At 44.9% G+C, this 21,374-nt stretch overlaps 1 protein-coding gene across 1 annotated transcript; it reads right to left on the reverse strand.

The window, feature by feature from the left end:
* Positions 1 to 1,614: 1,614 nt before the first annotated feature.
* LOC121646050 lies at positions 1,615 to 2,679 on the reverse strand. Its single transcript, XM_041994928.1, has 2 exons — positions 2,548 to 2,679; positions 1,615 to 2,283 (listed from the first exon to the last, which is right to left on the reverse strand). Exons 1-2 carry the CDS (start codon positions 2,677 to 2,679, stop codon positions 1,615 to 1,617), a joined length of 801 nt encoding a protein of 266 aa, XP_041850862.1.
* Between the last annotated feature and the right edge of the window lie 18,695 nt (positions 2,680 to 21,374).

Here is a 21,374-nt window from a genome sequence, read left to right on the forward strand (position 1 = left end):
AGGCTAAATGTGAGCACCCATCGCTTCCACACTCCTGGTGCACTTAATATGTTCGAATAACAAGTATGGTTCCGCTTATAGAAAACTTGTTTCAAGTGTTTTAACTTTATAAACCAACAAAATATAAATGCATGTTTCCTCTCAGCTAAGCTTTCCGATGTTTGATGGATTCCACAAATTCAGAACTATCAAAGAACAAAGACCAATAACTGAATGTCGATTAAAGGTGAATTTTCCAACAGGCTTGTGTTTTGATCCCTGACTGCTGCTGCTTCTTTTGAGACCTTCAAAACTTTAGTTCAGCCGAAAATATCCCAGAATCATGGCTGTGGGTGTCAGAAGTAGTTTGAACCTCTTAGTTCTCCGTCTGAAACAGGACACTTGGTAAACAAAGAGCTGCTTTACATTTACGTCAACCTGGTGAAAATAAAAAAATACTTTTTCAAAAATAGTCCAAATTTGACATCTTTGGACATTTTTTAAACTCATGTTGTGGAAATCTTTTAAAGTGGACACATCTGGCTTTGGTTCAGGGTAGCAAGTGGTCCTCAAGACCACCCATTTCAAGTCTGCTTTTAAGGTAAAGATGACAACAAGGGAGCACGTTTCTTTAAAGAAAATAAGATTTCAGTGCTTCTCAGGGTTGCACACAGAAACCAGGAGTGTTTTCTTCCAATCCCCTGCTACTTTCACCAGGTCCTTCCCCTTGTGACCAGTTAACCTATGACCCTGAGATTGTTTTTATAATATCTAAAGCATGCATGGGTGACTATGACAAATTCAGAAGTGCAATTATGACATTCATGAAAATTACCTGTGATTATAGGATATTAGGATTGATCATATTTACTATGATTTCTTAGAGCTGGAGGATAATGGAGGGTCTGAATAATGAGCCTACGAGAAACCACAGCAGCTTATCCAATATCATTATACCCCAAGAAGAGGAAAATAAATGATTCATTGTAAATTTCTCCAGTGAATCAGGCAGACAATCTCCTTGCTTGTGATGTCAGGCTGAAAGTTTGTTTCTCAAAGCACTCTTTATGAATACTAAGCCACAACAACATGGAAAATGTTGATTACATGAAGTTATCTCCACAAATGCAACTTAACTGGTGAACATGCAGTTGGGGAAATATGACCCGTATGTTTACCATCAAACATTTAATGCTGTATTTACTGTGTGACCATAGATTACGAGTCACTTCATAGTGGTATAAGTGACAATTACAATATTAAGAGTGAACTATCGGGGCAACTATGGGGCCCTGAAATTAATATATCAGTGTCCTATTTTATTTTTTCAAATATTTAATTTAAACCAGATGCGGATTATTTTTTGCTCATTTCTTCATGTTTTCCTAATGTGCTTGCATTTAAATCCAATTTCCGTCTCCTTTCACTCTCCTTTCAGTTGCTCTGTGAACTTCCTACTGTCTTCCATGTGCTTTTCCCCTCTCCTTCTTTTACACAATGGGATGATCCAACTCTTCCCAGCATGTGATTGGCCAGATGATGTGCTCATCAAAATACTGCATGCTGAGCAGCAAAGTCTGAAGACGCAGCTCTCCCAACGAACGTCGACTCTTCTCATTTCTTCTGCCAAAGTGGCTAGACAGTGTCCGTCACCATGTCCATCATCAAGTCCGTCACCATGTCTGTCATCAAATCCGTCACCATGTCCGTCATCAAGTCCGTCACCATGTCCGTCATCAAGTCCGTCACCATGTCCGTCATCAAGTCCGTCACCATGTCCGTCATCAAGTCCGTCATCAAGTCCGTCACCATGTCCTTCATCAAGTCCGTCACCATGTCCCTCATCAAGTCCATCATCAAGTCCGTCACCATGTCCGTCACCATGTCCATCATCAAATCCGTCACCATGTCCGTCATCAAGTCCGTCACCATGTCCGTCATCAAGTCCGTCACCATGTCCGTCATAAAGTCCCTCACCATGTCCTTCATCAAGTCCGTCACCATGTCCCTCATCAAGTCCGTCACCATGTCCTTCATCAAGTCCATCACCATGTCCGTCATCAAGTCCGTCACCATGTCCGTCATCAAGTCCGTCACCATGTCCTTCATCAAGTCCGTCACCATGTCCGTCATCAAGTCCGTCACCATGTCCGTCATCAAGTCCGTCATCAAGTCCGTCACCATGTCCTTCATCAAGTCCGTCACCATGTCCGTCATCAAGTCGGTCACCATGTCCGTCATCAAGTCCGTCACCATGTCCGTCATCAAGTCCGTCACCATGTCCGTCATCAAGTCCGTCACCATGTCCGTCATAAAGTCCCTCACCATGTCCTTCATCAAGTCCGTCACCATGTCCGTCATCAAGTCGGTCACCATGTCCGTCATCAAGTCCGTCACCATGTCCGTCATCAAGTCCGTCACCATGTCCGTCATCAAGTCCGTCATCAAGTCCGTCACCATGTCCTTCATCAAGTCCGTCACCATGTCCGTCATCAAGTCCGTCACCATGTCCGTCATCAAGTCCGTCACCATGTCCCTCATCAAGTCCATCATCAAGTCCGTCACCATGTCCGTCACCATGTCCATCATCAAATCCGTCACCATGTCTGTCATCAAGTCCGTCACCATGTCCGTCATCAAGTCCGTCACCATGTCCGTCATAAAGTCCCTCACCATGTCCTTCATCAAGTCCGTCACCATGTCCCTCATCAAGTCCTTCATCAAGTCTGTCACCATGTCCGTCATCAAGTCCGTCACCATGTCCGTCATCAAGTCCGTCACCATGTCCGTCATCAAGTCCGTCACCATGTCCGTCATAAAGTCCCTCACCATGTCCTTCATCAAGTCCGTCACCATGTCCGTCATCAAGTCGGTCACCATGTCCGTCATCAAGTCCGTCACCATGTCCGTCATCAAGTCCGTCACCATGTCCGTCATCAAGTCCGTCATCAAGTCCGACACCATGTCCTTCATCAAGTCCGTCACCATGTCCGTCATCAAGTCCGTCACCATGTCCGTCATCAAGTCCGTCACCATGTCCCTCATCAAGTCCATCATCAAGTCCGTCACCATGTCCGTCACCATGTCCATCATCAAATCCGTCACCATGTCCGTCATCAAGTCTGTCACCATGTCCGTCATCAAGTCCGTCACCATGTCCGTCATAAAGTCCCTCACCATGTCCTTCATCAAGTCCGTCACCATGTCCCTCATCAAGTCCTTCATCAAGTCTGTCACCATGTCCGTCATCAAGTCGGTCACCATGTCCGTCATCAAGTCAGTCACCATGTCCTTCATCAAGTCCGTCACCATGTCCGTCATCAAGTCCGTCACCATGTCCGTCATCAAGTCCGTCACCATGTCCTTCATCAAGTCCGTCACCATGTCCGTCATCAAGTCCGTCACCATGTCCCTCATCAAGTCCATCATCAAGTCCGTCACCATGTCCGTCATCAAGTCGGTCACCATGTCCGTCATCAAGTCAGTCACCATGTCCGTCATCAAGTCTGTCACATGTCCATCATCAAGTCCATCACCATGTCCATCACCATGTCCGTCATCAATTCCGTCATCATGTCCGTCATCGTGTTCGTCTTTGTGTTTGTCTTTATGTCTTTGTGTCCATCATCGTGTCAGTCATCATGTTCGTCATCATGTCCGTCTTCGTGTCTGTCTTTATGTCCGTCATCAAGTCCATCATTGTGTTTGTCATCATGGCTGTCTTCGTGTCAGTCTGCATGTCCATCATCATGTCAGCCATCCTGCCTGTTATCAAGTCCATCATCATGTCTGTCTTCATGTCCATAATCATTTCAGTCATTGTTTCCCTCTTCATGTCTAGATGATCACTGAGGTCATGGAAGAAGTTAGTTATTCAGTTTATAATCAATCATTTGCAATTGATTCAAATGAAAGAATCTCAGTAACACATCAAGTTTAACTCTGTTGTATTTTCTGCTATAAGCAGATTCAGATAATCTTGTATCTACCTAGCTTGTATGGGGTCTGTCCTCCTTGTGGCAGAGATGCAAATGTAGAAGATGCAAGTGAAGAAATTAAGAAGTGAAGGTTACTTTGAATATAGTGAGGAGGTTGAAGAGAAGAAGAGGAACAAGAAGACAGTAAGAGGCTGAGCAATGCAAAAGAGTGTCTGCCAGATAAACCAGGAAAATAGTCAAAGAAGCCATTTTGCCATTTAAACGAAAATCACATTTATTACCTTAGTCTTAAACTTTGGGAAACGTACGTGAGTATTCAATCACATCCACATAGGAGCCCACCGAGATGGTTTGTATATAGGGTCTATAATTTGATGCTACGCCCCTGCATGTTCCTTTCAGTACTACTTGTTTACTAAGCTAACATCCTGCTAACGCAGAGCCGTGGCTTGCACCCTCCGCCATGACCGGCCCCGTCCAGTCCACCCCAGGCCAGACTCACTGGGGAATTTCAGATGAATTCACAGCCCTGGCCTCTGCCACAGCTGTTTGAGCTGCAGCCACACAAAGAGCCAAGTTTCACAATGAACGTGAGAACCCCCTCATCTTCTGACCTCTTTTACCATATGAATGGGCTGGAAACGGAGCAGGGAGCAAAGATGGGAGGGAAACAGGAGCCAAAATGGCCCATCTTATAGCATTTTGTCAATTTCTGGCTCACTCAGAGAAGAAAAAGGACCTGCTCACACATTCATGGACATAAGGGGTCCACATTTCACCATCCAACAGATGAAAGATCAGAAAAAAGACAGAATTTTAGTCTCTGGTTGATCAGTTTCTAATGTATTACTGTATATATGTGTGATAACAGGCCTAATAATCAATCAATCAAATGTATTTAAAGTATTTGAGGACATTAAGATAACAGCTCCAGAAAAAAAAGGTCTTCCAAACACGATGTTGAAAATTATGATTTCCGGGTAAACATGAAGGTCGGGACAGGGTGTGAGTGGGCATCAAGCAGAAGGAAGTGGGAGGAAGAGGTCAGGGCAAGTGGGAGGTAGAGCTCAGGAGGTCTAAGAAGTGATAACAAGAGTCAGTCAGCAACCAAAACCAGGAAGGCTGGAGCACGCTGGTTAACCTCGCTTACAGTTGCAGTGCAAAGGGAAATAAATAAACCATTGTAAAAGGTCAGATGTTGGGAGTTGATGACTAGGTTCGCAAAACCCAATAATGTTTAATCCAGGCTGAGAAGAAGTCAGGAAATATTACAACGATTAAGACGTGCAAATAAATCAGTGAGCCGATGTGCTTTTCTTTGTCTTTCTGTAAGGACACTTGATCGACGATAGAAATAAGAGAAAAAGATGAGGGGCAGGCAGTAGAGGGAAGAGCACAGCCAACACACCATATGTCCTCATTATCTCTGATCAGACTGTCCACTTCTTCCCCCTCTGCACCAGCTCCTGTCCACATGGCTCATTTTAGCTCTACATGAACATCTAGTCCAGTGATACATGAAAATATACAGAATCAAGCAGAATTTCCTCCTTCATGCAAACATTTTGCTCTGATGTATCAGGATATGACACAACAGAGTGAACTCCATGAAATAACATGTTTTCCTGACTAAACTCCCCCTCATCATTCCACACATGTAACTAAGGATGGACCAAACGATACCCTCGGATTATGGTCCTTTTTCATTAATACAAATACATTTGATTTTTGCCCATTAACCCCTTAAAACCTGAATTTACTTACAAATTCTAAAAAACAAAATAAATACAGAGAAAACATCTGGAAAAAAAGAAAAAGACTGGAACAAAAAAAAGTACAATTTAATAAATCCGTTAGACAAATTTGAAATCTAAATAAAACACGTCAAAAAAGGTTTTAAAAACACAAAAGATAAATCTTTTAATAAATTAGTTAAATTTATTAATGAGAAAATAATCCATCCATCCATCTTCTACGCCGCTTCGTCCAATTCCGGGTTGCCAGGAAGCTGGAGTCCATCCCAGTTCCCAAATAACAGGCAAGAGGCAGGTACACCTGGACAGGTGGTCGGTCCGTCACAGGGGCCATCAAATAATTAGACTGCAAGTTAATATTACATTATTTAAGTTTCCTAAATTGAATATGATCAAATATATAATAGTATAACAAAATGAATAAAACATGATGCATTAAGCCAGTAAAATATTAAAACCTCATCCTCTGACAGGCTATCATGTGACACAGAGGGCGATAAATAAATTGGCTGTTTAGTATCAGCACAGCGCTGCTACCATGTTAAAAAGGACTGAATCTGGTGTTTTGACAGTTTTATCCATAATGTCAGAAAAAGACGATAAATTTCAGTTTTATTGAAACTGAGATGAAGTGAAAGCTTTAAAGGTTAACTGTTAATTTTAGCTTGGATTTTGCAAAACCTAGTTTTTAAAATACCCGATTTCCTAAAGAAATGTATACTTATTTTACAGTGAATAAGTTTTAAAGCTTTAAAGAAAGTATGCATAAAATATATATGAAGTATAGATAAAAAATATCTTTAAATGTATGTAAATATTGAATATTACATAAATATAATCAGCAGTCGACATAAAAGCTGATATTTTATTTTCTCCCATTTGATTTCTTAAGAGACATTTAGGCATCATAGTGAGCGACTAATCGAGCAGCCAGACAGAGCCCTCCCTTCCTCTCCCCTCCATCCTCCTCCTCCTCCTCCTGTATCAGGGCTTTTGGTCATTATTGCTCTCCAGACTGCTTTTATCATCTCTATAAATCTCCGCCAGTTCAGACACGGCGTAATGAGGAGACCGGTGAGGCTGTCAAGCTGCGACTCTCACCCCTGCAGAGGCACAACGAAGGGTGTGAAAAAGATGGAGGCTGGCTGGAGAGAAATGGAGATGAAGAGGGAGGGAGTTTAAAAGAGAAAGGCTAGAAGTATTGGTTTATTAGCTCCACACACACTCACACACTACATCTCACAGCTTCAAAATAAGCTTTTACTTTGATTTTAAAGGCAGAATAATAGTTATCCTGCAGATAAAAGCTCTGCAGTCTGTTTTCCTCTTTCTCGCCTTTCTTTAGGAAAGACACAAAAACTGAGTGCATCTACACAAGTTGTCTATCAAAAATAAAAACGCAAACTCCTTGCCCCCTGAAAAAATGAAAATGACGTCTTATAAGTTTTAACTGGAAAGATCTGTAGAAATTAAATTAACTCTTTGAAAGTTGTGGAAGAAACTTGATGTGATGAAATCTGTGTAAATTAGAGGTAATGCTTCAGATGATGAGTTCAGGTTAAACGGAAATTTAGTGAGTTAGCGAGTGGTGTTTGCTAAAATAATGTTACACTGCAGCAGCTGCCTGGATATCTGGTTTTAACCTCTTCTTGACTAGACCCCCTGTATGGGGGCAGCATGAGATCCTACAGTCCAGAAGATGTCTGCAGCCACCAGTAGGCAGCAATGCTAACATGTCGCATAGCAACATAATGCAAGAAACTCAGCTAAAAGACACCACCAAGCATTGGCATCCAAACCAAACACAGTTCAAATACCCAAGAAAAACCATGAGAACATCTCGGTCTTGTTTGATTCCAGCTCTGAAACTCTGCAAATGTGTTCTCCTATGACTCCGCCTTTGTTTGACATGAACCACAAAGGTCCTGCTGTTTTCCATGGAGATGAAGGAGGTTTTATAGTGAAGGATTCTCTTCCAATCAGAGAATATCTTGGGCTTCACTTCTTTCTGGATCCCCATGGTGTTTCTAAGGTGATGTGGGGCTATCCCTGGATCCTCCTAATTCTGATCATTGATAGAGGCGTCCGTCATCATCATCATCATCATCATCAGAACAAGCACTGATTTCAGTCAGGGTTGGCACAGTCAGTTCAGTGAGTTTACTGCTTGAGTTTCTGTCTTGGTTTCGGGTTATTGTTGACATTGCTGGTGTGGGGCTCAGTCGTTAGCACCTTCTCTCTTCAACCAGTTGAGGCCGTGACGCTGGTCACACTCACTGTGTACTGCTCAGGTAAAGCAGATAGAGGCAGTGTCAGCCAGTTGCAATCAAGCAAAGTGAGCGCAGCTGTGTCAGCTCCAGGTACTTTACCACACATGTGGCACTGAAGCGTCAGCGAGGCGTCAGCCATTGTGTCAGCCCACATCGGGTTAAGACCACAAAGGGTAAAAACCTGCGAGTCTACCTGCACAAGTCCACCGAGCAAGGGCACGAGCTATATTAACTATACAACTATATTAAAGCACAATGTGCTTCAAACCATCCCTGTCAGACATGGTTACAGACCAGGATGTGTCACCCATAGACACCACAATCGGCGAAACCTGTCCTTTCCAATGGCTTGAATGTCTGCCACATCCTCTGTTACCTTCAGTCTCTGGAACTGTCAGTCTGCAGTGAACAAAACAGAATTCATCAGATCATTGATAAATCTCTCAGACATTCACGTCCTAGCCCTGACTGAAACCTGGATCCGTCCAGAAAACACAGCTACGCCAGCTGCCCTTTCTGTCAATGCAGAATTTACCCAAACACCTCGCTCAGCTGGACGAGGAGGTGGAACGGGCATTCGTATTTCTAAAAAGTGGAACTTTACCTCTCTTCGTCCTATGGCTACCTGCTCATCACTTGAGTATCACGCAGTAAAGGTCTCTACACCTATCACTGCATAAATTCTGGTCATTTATCGCCCTCCGGGTGGCAGTATAGATGAGTTTGTCTCTGAAATGGACATGATTCTCTCTGACATTCCTGATGATGGCACACCACTAATTGTCATGGAAGACATGAACATTGACATTGGAAAACCACAGGCAAATGACTTTCTGGCTCTCATCTACTCTTTCAATCTCAAATTGGTTCAGACTCCTCCAACACACAAAGCTGGTAATACTCTTGACTTGGTACTGACCAGAAACTGCTCCACAGCCGACCTGTCCGTCACCCCGCTGCACCTCTCAGACCACTTCCTGGTTAAATTCTCTGTCTTCCTTCCTCATGTCAATCAAGCAGCTCCAAAAATGGTGTCCTACCGCAGAAACTTGAGATCCCTCAGACCTACACAGCTGTCTGATGAGGTTTACTCTACCCTCCCTTCCCACATAGACTTCTCCTTACTGTCTGTTAATGAGGTTACAGAAACACTCTGCTCCTCTCTCGCCTCCTCTCTGGACAAACTCTGTCCTCTGGTGTCCAAACCAGCCAGACAAAACCCTTCCAGTCCATGGCTCACAGAGGTTCATAAGGGAGCACAGAGCAGGTATCAGGGCTGCAGAAAGAAAGTGGCGTAAATCAAAAGAGCACACTGACGTGTCTGAGTACCAGCAAAAACTTGTATTTTCCACATCCAGACTAAAGGCGGCCAAGATAGCCTTTTATCAGAACAAGATCCGCAATGCTCCCAACACACGACATGTTCATGGTGTTTAACTCTCTTCTATCTCCACCACCTGCTCAGCCTCCCACTGTGCTGACTGCAGAAATGTTTGCTTCCTACTTCACTGAAAAGGTTGCTACCATCAGTAACCAATTCACTCAGCCTGACCAACTCAGCCTTACCAAACCAGCTACTGGTGCCTCACTCTGCTCTTTCCGCTCTCTAAATGAGGACCAAGTCTCTAAACTTCTAGTCAGTTCAAAACCCACGACCTGTCCTCTTGATCCTGTTCCCTCTAACATCCTGCAGAGCATTTTACCTACAATCAAACCTGCAGTAACCCATATTATCACCTCCTCTCTTAAATCCGATGTCTTTCCCTCTGCCTTCAAGCAAGCTCGGGTTACCCTCTGCTGAAGAAACCCACACTCAACCCAGCCCAGGTTGGAAACTACCGGCCGGTCTCACTGCTTCCATTCATGTCTAAATTACTAGAGCATGCCGTCTTCAGTCAGGTCTCACAGTTCCTCCAAGACAACAACCTGTTAGATCCATATCAGTCTGGCTATAGGCAAGGCCACTCTACTGAAACTGCTCTCCTGTCAGTTACTGATTCCCTACGGGTTGCCAGATCCGCTGGTCAATCCTCAGTCCTTATACTGCTGGACCTGTCTGCTGCTTTTGACACGGTCCACCATCATATACCGTTCTCCACACTCTCGGAGCTTGGCATCTCAGGATCTGTCCTCTCGTGGTTTACGTCCTACCTCACAGGGAGATCATTCAAAGTATCTTGGTGAGGGGGCGTGTCCAAATCACATGGGCTGACAACAGGGGTGCCTCAGGGCTCGGTGCTTGGCCCTCTTCTCTTTTCACTATACACCTCCTCACTCGGTGCATCATTAGCTCTCATGGTTTCTCCTAACACTGCTATGCAGATGACACTCAGCTTTTCCTTTATTTCCATCTGACGACACAACCGTCTCAATGTGAATATCAGCATGTCTTGCTGATATCTCCGCATGGATGAAGGATCGCCCCCTTCAGCTAAATCTGTCCAAGACTGAGCTTGTTGTCTTTCCAGCCAATCCTTCCTTACCGCCACAGATAAGTGTGCAGCTTAACTCAATCACACTAGTGCCTACGTCTTCTACCAGGAATCTTGGTGTCATGGTAGACAGCTGACCTTTAAGGACCATGTTGCCTCGGTTGCCCGGTCTTGCCGATTTGCTCTCTACAACATCAGGAGGATCAGACCCTACCTGACTGAGCACACGACCCAGCTCCTGGTCCAGGCTCTGGTCATTTCACACATTGACTACTGTAACTCCTTACTGGCTGGCCTGCCTGCATGCTCAGTTAAACCTCTGCAGATGATCCAGAACGCAGCAGCACGTCTGGTCTTCAACCAGCCCAAAAGAGCTCATGTCACTCCGCTGCTAATCGCTCTCCACTGGCTTCCAGTTGCAGCACATCAGATTCAAAGCTCTGCTTCTGGCTTACAAAACAATAACCCAAATGGCTCCGGTGTACCTCCACTTCTTAATCCAGAGCTACACTCCCTCTCCACAGTTACGCTCTGCCAGTAAAAGATGCCTAGTGCTCCCACCACAAGGTGGCGCCACATCAGTAGCTAGACTCTTCTCCTCTGTTGTTCCCCGGTGGTGGAACGATCTACCAAACTCCGTCCGATCCACAGAGTCCTTATCCACTTTTAAAGCAAGCTAAAGACTCAGTTGTTTAAGGAGCATTTCCACACTTAGCTTAACTCTTCTACTCAGAATGAGGTAGAAAGATTTGTCCAGCTCTTTGGCTCAACCAAGTACTGAAGGAGCTGCTGCACTTATGTTCAAGATGATGTTGTTTGATGAAATTGTGATGTTTGTATTTAAACAAAATGACTTACAAAAACTAAAAAAAAAAAAGCACTGCCTCTAGCACTGCATGCAGCACCTGGTCCACCTGGACTCACAGCAGTCTGACTACCATTTAATGATGACATCCATCTTGTTTGAATTCATGCTTGTGTTCCTCCTCTCAAATGTAAGTCGCTTTGGATAAAAGCATCTGCTAAATGACTGTAGATTAGAATAGAATAGAATCATCATCATCATCATCATCATCGGCAAATGGCTTCCTGAGTTTTTTACCTGCACAACACCTCTATTAAACGCCTGGAAACCTGCTAAGGTTAACTTTTACCTTAATTCACTCATTCCTAGGATTACTTTACTCATTCCTAGGAGTAAAGTAGTCCTAGTAGGGTATCTGGACATAGATACTTTTTTGCCTTTAATGTAACTTTTATTTTCAAAAATGACTGTTTTTTTGTTAATAAGTGCTTCTGTCAGACAGGCATATAGTTTAAGTCCTGGGCCATTTAGTGGTGGAGGGGTTTCTGGACCCCCCCGAACATCAGAAAAATCTGGTTTCACCCCTACAGATTGGGGTTAATGGGCTGGAGGGTTGTAACTTTAATGCTCAAACCTAAAATAAAAGCCCCTTTCCACCATTTCTACCCACTCTGCTAAAAGAAATCCATGGGAGTTTTGTGTTGCAGCGGGATGTGATAAAAATCTGTGTTCTAAAAAGTTGCCTCACCTGTCAAAACACCTTTCCAGGCTGAAACTGTTCTGAGAATACGCCTGTTTTTTCGCAGAACTGCATGTCCACCAGCTGGCAGGTCCAGCTGCTCCAGGGAGAAGTAAAAAACAACTACAGTGTAACAGACCAGAGCTGACCTCAGTGACAATGCTGCGTTTTTTCCCTGTGTGAGTGTATAAAGCAGCTGAACTCTCCTACCTCTCCGTCCTGACTGCCGTCTGTGATGTCAGACACCAGAACCTTGCGTCACTGCTGACGCCCGTGCTGCTGCTAAAGCAAACACTCCTTCTGACAGCTGATACACCGTCTGGACTTTGAACCACGCTGAACCGCACAACAACAGCCCCGTCACCCAGCATCCAGCCAGGCACTTCCTCAGGTCCAGTCTGACGTATGACCCCCCCCACACAGCCAGGAGCCATCTCCAAACCGCCCACATTTATGTAAGGGGATTATCCAGTGTCGCCATTACAATGATGCACTGCTCTGGAGGAGTGGAGGCACAGTTTGATGCCCATGATGAAATCAAAGCATTAATGGTTTATAATCATAAAGTCCCACAGAAGGAGTACCTCCTCTGCTGCCAACAAACCTCTCCTCACTCCCCCTGCAGCTGGGGATGTATCTATGCTGAAAAGGAATATTAGAAGAGCTGCAGCTCCTTTGACACTGTAATGACCCCTGCTTTTCCAGACTCTCTGGCTCTTTCTCAGACATCTCAATCACCTTCCTCTCTAATAAAAAAAAGAAGCAGGACTCATTTCACATGAACACTCGCTGCGTGGCTCCTCCAGCAGAAACAAAAAAGCAGCCTCTCCATCATCCAACAAGCCACAAGCTTGTCTTTATCTTCCTTCCCTCATTAAACTCTGAATAACTCAGCAGAGACGCAGAAAGACGAGAAAGAAAAGTGACTGAATTCTGCTGGGTGAATACAAGCCCCTTGAGGTTGCCATTTTGAATGTGTGCAATGTTTCAACAGGCTGGATCCAGAGATCCCAGGGAAGAATAGACTAGCTCCAGGCCAGCTGACCCACTGTAGATAATGTACCGTGGATGTTCTGTCTTTGTACTGAGAAGCAGGAGTCATGATGATGACTCGTCACGACCTCAGAGGGAGGTGGAGGAAGAAGCTGTGAAAGGGAGGCCACAAGGAAAACTTGATATCTCTATTCAGAAGCTGCATTTGCAACCTGGTTGCACTGAATGCAGCCCAATTATTTTACACACCCACCATCCTGGGAAGAGCAGAGAAAGGGAGCACAAGAAAAGAAAAATGAGTTTGACATTCAGGCAGACGGGCAGAGGAACGTAACAAGTTCACGGCCCTTTCAGAAAACATGGCTGCCTGCTGTGTGATGGATCATGGAGCCTCAGATGGGCCATCAGGGGTGGGACCCAGGCAGGAGCGCATGGGAACCCCGAAGAAGGGATTCATCCTGCTGGTTGAATAAATGAGCTCCTGAGGCTGCAGACATAAGCTGCCTCAACAGCTTTCTGGAAGAATGGTTCTTTTCACACTCTGTGCACACAACAATGCCCTTCATGTGTTTATTCTTTAATATAAATGTCCATATAAAGATGAGAAAACATGAATTCAGACTACAATTCTAACAAACTGCTACCAAAAATGGCTTTTAAAAAGTATTGTTCTTATAAAGCTCCATCAGCTCAGAAACTACAGTGTGAAAGTGTGTTTTTTCTGCTTTGATGGAGCTACAAAGACTTTCCTGCACTTTTTGCAGCTCCAGCCTCAAAATCCCATGTTTGGTTGTTTTTTTCCAGATAAAATTTATTTTAACGACTCTTTTCACCTTCTCCTCATGCAGATGTTTGTGTTTCTAAGGATTTTCTTTCATGTCATTTCAGCAGATTCAAACTTTTCACTCCGTCCCCAAAACATGTTACCAAATTTTGGGCACATCAGTCTCTCTGAGCAGAAAACTGCTGCTGTTCGTGTTGATTTTAAAGGTCATAAAACTGTCTGATTGCAAGTTGCTGATGAAGCAAACTAAAAAGCAACATCAGCTAAGACCAAAATCCAAGCCTACAGAGATTAATCTGATTAGACTTGCTCTGAATTTAATTGTATCTGAAACTACCCGACATAAATTCAGAAGTAAATCTATAAAAACACAAAGAAGTGCTTCAATTAGACCCAACTGAAACCACAGTGGCTGAGAATTGCCTTATTCATCAGAAATTATTCATTTGTAACAAAAGGAGTTATTTTTAAAATAGTTCAGAGACTTTTAGTCACATAACAAAAAAGAAACATTTTCTCCTTAAAGCCTGAATCACAGAAACACGTGGAGAAGGGAGGAAGTGGGAAAACTCCGCCAGCAGCAAGCAGGAGGACGGAGCTCCGTGTCAGCTCCTCGCCGACGGTACTGAAGCAATATTTACTACATCCTCTACACATGACAGCAAACGTACGTTACTTCACATGTTTGCTGAAAAGTAATTAATTATATGAATATTTTTAGCTTCAGACTGAGAGACAAGAAAAAAACGGATCAATAAGAAAATTTAATCTGGGATTTTCATTGAATTATAAAAAGGATTAAAAAAAACAATAACAATAATAATTATATGTTTATAGTAATATGATACTCTCCAACTAATATTTATTATAATATTATTTATAGAAATGTTTATAACATACTGGTTTAGGAGCTGTGGTCTGTGTGATGCAACCTACAGACAGATAAACTGATGACCAGCTTCTTGCTGTGGATTGATAACAGACTGATTTCACTCATATTAATTACTTTATGATTGTTAATCCACTCATGGTATCAGAGGTCAGGGTGCCATGAAATGATTAAACTAAACATAATAATGGGAAGTTATTAACGACATTCAATTAAAATGAATCTGGAGACTTCCTCAATATCAAAATTAAAAGTGGAAATTAAAGTATTAAAAGAAAAAACAGCAAACTGAATGAATGAATCAGCAGCATCCAGCCTCAGGTCCAGGGGGAGGGTTTCATCCCCGGACTCAGCGAGCATCCAGCCCAGAGCAAGTCTGTGATTTCTCTCCTTTTCTAACCACGTGGCCACATTCAGCGGGTTCGTCCTCCCTCAACATGTGCACACATCTGAACGTCTGAGCTGATGAAGGAAGACAGCTCCCATATGCAGAGCTGAAGCTTTGCTCCGCCGTGGGTCCGATGCTGCCTTGCACAGCCTGTCATTCACTTGTTAACACAATCCCCACCAGAACAAACTGCCTGGTTTTAAAAGCCAGAAAGCAGAAGCACGTAGAGGCTGCACAGACTCCGTTTACAAACACAAACATGCAAGTTACAGACAGAACTTAGCAGCTGGTTGGTTGTTCTGTGGTACTGACCTGGACTGCAGAGCAAACAGCCAGGCAGCCACTCATCTGACCACCTGCTGAAGTTGGTCCTCCTGCTGAGGAGTCTCCCTCCTGCCTCCTGCCTTTTTATCCCTTCTCCTCTTTTTGTTCTTCTGTGTTGGACGAGCTGGAACTGTGCACCTCCTTTTCCTCTTCCATGACAAATAAATAGAAAATCTCCACTTGTGTGAGAGGAGGGGAAACAGGGCGAGAGAGCAGCAACAAAAGTCAGCTCATCTCCTCCCGTTCAAATTTAGAGGCTGCATTTCAGGCTGCAAGGCAAACTCTACTGGGCATGCCCACAACCAGGAGACACACTCACTTCCTCCCTTGTTCTTGCCTTTCCCCTCCTCCATGATAGCGCTCCCCACCTCCCCTCTCGCTCTACCTCTCAGTTCAGTAGGGATCAGGAATGCTGCTGCCGGACCAAAGTCCACCCCCCCCCCCCCCCCCCACCACCACCACCACCACCTCTTTAAACAAAACAGGCAGAACTGAATCTTATATTTTGGGCTTTTGTGTGCATGTCCACATTAGATGACTTTCTAAGTTTAAATGAAGAAATATTTCAAATTAAACTAACTGGCGTTTTGATAACGTTTGCTGGTGTGAACAATTTCCTGCAACGCTTCGGAGGAACAGAGAAATCACAATTCTTTTAAAAACCTGCCTGCAGACATTCAGCATCCTGCTAGTCTGTCTGCACGTTTGAAAGTCAGCCTGGTGTCTGCTTTCTCAGGCACTGTACAACAACCCAGATTCTTCCCAGCGAACTACCAGGACATGAAAACTAGGCTGCGGAATGAGGACAGTGAGTCGACAGAGGCAGACAGTGAGGCGGAGAGAAGCTTTCTGCAGCATCTCTACGTGTGCCACTTTAAAGTGAACTCAGGGCCTTTAGTTTAATGTAAAACCAACCAGGATCTACATAAAACGTTGGACCATGATCAGAAGAAGAAAAGTGAGACCTGAATCTGAGCTGCTCAGATCTTCTCTGCTGAGAGTTTATCCCAGAGCAGAGAGTAGTCTATCTGTAGGGTGGCGATAAGAGCCAGGTGGAAGAGGAGGTCCAGACGCTTGCAGGCTTGACCGCGAGGGGTCGGAGGTTATGGGAAACAGCGGGTCAGTGTGAAGATGAGAGGTCAACTCCACAGCTGGATGCACCAGAGCAGCATGTGCCGAGGTCACTATGGCAAACGGAGAGAGGGGGAGGTAAGAAGATGAAAATGAAAAGCTGCTTCTCCAAACAGAGGAAGAGTTATCTACAGCAGTTACTTCCAGAGAAATAATTCATTGCTTATCAGACTGCTGAAGATGCACATATTCTTTTCATCACACATGATTTGAGGGTGCAGAAGTGTGTTCACACACCTCCAAAAGCACAAGTTCCTGTTTATGTGGATCGAGGCTACATCTGCTCTTGAAGGGGATAGGCTGCAAATTGCAGGCAGTGGATAGACAAGGAGCTCAAAAGAAGTCTTTTCAAAATGGTGAGTTGTGTTTTCAACAAGCAGAACCATTTAGTCTGCACTTGGTGAGATGTTGTAAATAAGAAAAAGTAAGAAAGCATTTAGAGCAAAGTTTCCAAATGACACATCTTTGAGGGTCTGCTCCTTTTTCTCTCCAGCGGCATCACTTAGCGTTACACATGGATGCAAACAGAAGCCTTTGCACCAGTTTTTAATGCAGCAGGTATGTGGTGTCATTTTAAACCAACCCTACAACAAACTCATTAGATCCAGTTTCCTCAACAAATCTGGATCCCACTGAGTTCTACTGTAGGAGTCACAAAGTCAACACCTGAAAAAAAATCCACCGGCTTCATAAGGAAACCGTAACATAGCTGCCAGAGAAAACCAGACCATGTCTTGGCCATGTCAGACCATCTGATCCTGCGACTGCAGACCGCACCGGCCTACTCGTCTTAGCTCAAACTGACACATTAGCCTTCTAAACTTTGCTCTCTGAAGACCTGTGACCCTGGCTATTGTCTGGCTCTGGTCTACCCCGACAAGAGACCCAATGCTAAACAAAGCCCTGCGATTAACTCTGACTCTACTGCCCTCTCTGCCACAACCTGCAGCCCCCACAGTTTGTCTGGGATCAGACTGAGCAGGCAATAGAAACACTGCACAGACCCTCATCAACCTTTACTCCCCCAACAACCACCGGCCGTCTGGAAAGACCCCAGACTGACAAGCCATTTACAGGCAACAGAAGAAGAGCGCCGGCCCACCTGCTCCTATGCAAACACGTGCAGCAAGCCAGCACTAAGAGCATGGTGAATGGGGGGTTAAAGGCAATCATGTTAGCAAGGTAGTTGTTTTCTCGTTTCTTCAGTCAATAGACCAATAAGAAGCAGCTAAAGAACACAGAGACATTCTATTCTACAGTCATTTAGCAGACGCTTTAATCCAAAGCGACTTACATTTGAGAGCAAGAACAACACAAGCATGAATTCAAACAAGATGGGACGTCATAATTAAGTGTCAGACCACTTTTGAGTCCAGTTGGACCTAGGTGCTGTCATGTAGTGCTAGTGCAGTGAATTAATTTTTTTTTTTTTTTTTTTTTTTTTTTGTAGTCATTTTAAGTAAATACGGGATCACGATTCATTCATCAAACAATATCAACATGGTCATAAGTGCATGATTTCATCATGTAATACCAACTTGGGCATAAGTGCATGATTTCATCACACAATATCATCTGGGGCATAAGTGCACGCAGCTTCTTCAGTACCTGGTTGAGCCAGAAAGCTGGACAAATCTTTCTAACTCATTCTGAGTAGAAGAGTTAAGCTAAATGTGGAAATGCTCCTTAAACAACTGAGTCTTTAGCTTAGTCTTAAAAGTGGATACAGACTCTGCGGCTCGGATGGAGTTTGGTAGATCGTTCCACCACCGGGGAACAACAGAGGAGAAGAGTCTAGCTACTGATGTGGCGCCGCCTTGTGGTGGGAGCACTAGGCGTCTTTCACTGGCAGAGCGTAACTGTCGAGAGGGAGTGTAGCTCTGGATTAAGGAGTGAAGGTAGACCGGAGCCGTTTGGGTTATTGTTTTGTAAGCCAGAAGCAGAGCTTTGAATTTGATGCGTGCTGCAACTGGAAGCCAGTGAAGAGCAATTAGCAGCGGAGTGACATGAGCTCTTTTAGGCTGGTTGAAGACCAGACGTGCTGCTGCATTCTGGATCATCTGTAGAGGTTTAACTGAGCATGCAGGCAGGCCAGCCAGTAAGGAGTTGCAGTAGTCAATGCGTGAAATGACCAGAGCCTGGACCAGGAGCTGGGTCGTGTGTTCAGTCAGGTAGGGTCTGATCCTCCTGATGTTGTAGAGAGCAAATCGGCAAGACCGGGAAACCGAGGCAACATGGTCCTTAAAGGTCAGCTGGTTGTCTACCATGACACCAAGATTCCTGGTAGAAGACGTAGGCACTAGTGTGATGGAGTCAAGCTGCACACTTATCTGTGGCGGTAAGGAAGGATTGGCTGGAAAGACAACAAGCTCAGTCTTGGACAGATTTAGCTGAAGGTGGCGATCCTTCATCAAGGCATGCTGATATTCGCATTGAGACGGTTGTGTCATCAGGTGGGAAAGAAAGGAAAAGCTGAGTGTCATCTGCATAGCAGTGGTAGGAGAAACCATGAGAGCTAATGACTGCACCGAGTGAGGAGGTGTATAGTGAAAAGAGAAGAGGGCCGAGCACCGAGCCCTGAGGCACCCCTGTTGTCAGCCCATGTGATCTGGATACACCCCCTCGCCAAGATACTTTGAAGGATCTCCCTGTGAGGTAAGACGTAAACCACGAGAGGACAGATCCTGAGATGCCAAGCTCCAAGAGTTTGGAGAACAGTATGTGATGGTTGACCGTGTCAAAGGCAGCCGACAGGTCCAGCAGTATAAGGACTGAGGATTGACCAGTGGATCTGGCAACCCGTAGGGAATCAGTAACTGACAGGAGAGCAGTTTCAGTAAAGTGACCCTGCCTATATCCAGATTGATATGGATCAAACAGGTTGTTGTCTTGGAGGAACTGTGAGACCTGACTGAAGACGGCACGCTCTAGTCATTTAGACATGAATGGAAGCAGTGAGACTGGCCGGTAGTTTCCAACCTGGGCTGGGTTGAGTGTGGGTTTCTTCAGCAGCGGGGTAACCCAAGCTTGCTTGAAGGCAGAGGGAAAGACACCGGATTTAAGAGAGGAGTTGATAATATGAGTTACTGCAGATTTGACTGTAGGTAAAATGTTCTGCAGGATGTTAGAGGGAACAGGATCAAGAGGACTGGTTGTGGGTTTTGAGCTAACTAGAAGTTTAGAGACTTCGTCCTCATTTAGACAGCGGAAAGAGCAGAGTGAGGCACCAGTAGCTGGTTTGGCAAGGCTGAGTTGGTCAGGCTCAGTGAATTGGTTACTGATGGTAGCAACCTTTTCAGTGAAGTAGGAAGCAAACATTTCTGCAGTCAGGACAGTGGGAGGCTGAGCAGGTGGTGGAGATAGAAGAGAGTTAAACGCCTTGAAAAGTTGTCGTGTGTTGGGAGCATTGTGGATCTTCTTCTGATAAAAGGCTATCTTGGCCGCCTTTAGACTGGATGTGAACGTTTCAAGTTTTTGCTGGTACTCAGACAAGTCAGTGTGTTCTTTTGATTTGCGCCACTTTCTTTCTGCAGCCCTGATTCCAGCTATGTGATCCCTTAGAGCCTCTGTGAGCCATGGACTGGGAGGGTTTTGTCTGGCTGGTTTTGACACCAGAGGACAGAGTTTGTCCAGAGAGGAGGCGAGAGAGGAGCAGAGTGTTTCTGTAGCCTCATTAACAGACAGTAAGGAGAAGTCTGAGTGGGAAGGGAGGGTAGAGTAAACCTCATCAGACAGCTGTGTAGGTCTGAGGGATCTCAAGTTTCTGCGGTAGGACACCATTTTTGGAGCTGCTTGATTGACATGAGGAAGGAAGACAGCGAATTTAACCAGAAAGTGGTCTGAGAGGTGCAGCGGGGTGACGGACAGGTCGGCTGTGGAGCAGTTTCTGGTCAGCACCAAGTCAAGAGTATTACCAGCTTTGTGTGTTGGAGGAGTCTGAACCAGTTTGAGATTGAAAGAGTAGATGAGAGCCAGAAAGTCAGTTGCCTGTGGTTTGTGAATGTGAATGTTCATGTCTCCCATGACAATTAGTGGTGTGCCATCATCAGGAATGTCAGAGAGAATCATGTCCATTTCAGAGACAAACTCAGCTATACTGCCACCCGGAGGGCGGTAAATGACCAGAATGTATGCAGTGATAGGTGTAGAGACCTTTACTGCGTGATACTCAAGTGATGAGCAGTTAGCCATAGGACGGACAGAAGTTAAGTTCCACTTTTTAGAAATACGAATGCCCGTTCCACCTCCTCGTAAAGCTGAGCGAGGTGTTTGGGTAAATTCTGTATTGAGAGAAAGGGCAGCTGGTGTAGCTGTGTTTTCTGGACGGATCCAGGTTTCAGTCAGGGTTAGGATGTGAATGTCTGAGAGATTTATCAATGATCTGATGAATTCTGTTTTGTTAACTGCGGACTGACAGTTCCAGAGACCAAAGGTAACAGAGGGTGTGCCAGACGTGCACGCCATTGGAAAGGAAAGGTTTTGCGGATTGCGGTGTCTATGGGTGACACGCCTTGGTCTGTACCCATATCTGACAGGGATAGGTTTGAAGCACATTGTGCGTTAATAGAGTTGTGAGGAGGTTTAAGCTTGTGCTTTTGCTTGGTGGACTCGCGCAGGTAGACTCGCAGGTTTTTACCCTTTGTGGTCTTAACCCGACGTGGGCTGACACAATGGCTGACGCCTCGCTGACGCTTCAGCGCACCATGTGTGGTAAAGTACCTGGAGCTGACACAGCTGAGCTCACTTTGCTTGATTGCACCCGGCTGAAACCGCCTCTATCTGCTTTGCCCTGAGCAGTACACAGTGGGTGTGACCAGCGTCACGGCCTCAACTGGTTGAAGAGAGAAGGTGCCAACGACAGAGCCCCACACCAGCAATGTAAACAATAACCCGAAACCAAGACAGAAACTCAAGCAGTAAACTCACCTAACTGACTGTACCAACCCTG

This window comes from Melanotaenia boesemani, chromosome 9, assembly GCF_017639745.1.
Source record: "Melanotaenia boesemani isolate fMelBoe1 chromosome 9, fMelBoe1.pri, whole genome shotgun sequence".
Lineage (NCBI taxonomy): Eukaryota > Metazoa > Chordata > Actinopteri > Atheriniformes > Melanotaeniidae > Melanotaenia > Melanotaenia boesemani.

Coding starts and splice junctions, on each gene's coding strand:
- LOC121646050 (XM_041994928.1), bottom strand. CDS start 2,679: ATGGTGACGGACTTGATGAAGGACATGGTGAGGGACTTTATGACGGAC. Junction 2,284..2,547: donor TGATGGACATGGTGACGGAC/ATGGTGACGGAC, acceptor TTTATGACGGAC/ATGGTGACGGACTTGATGAC.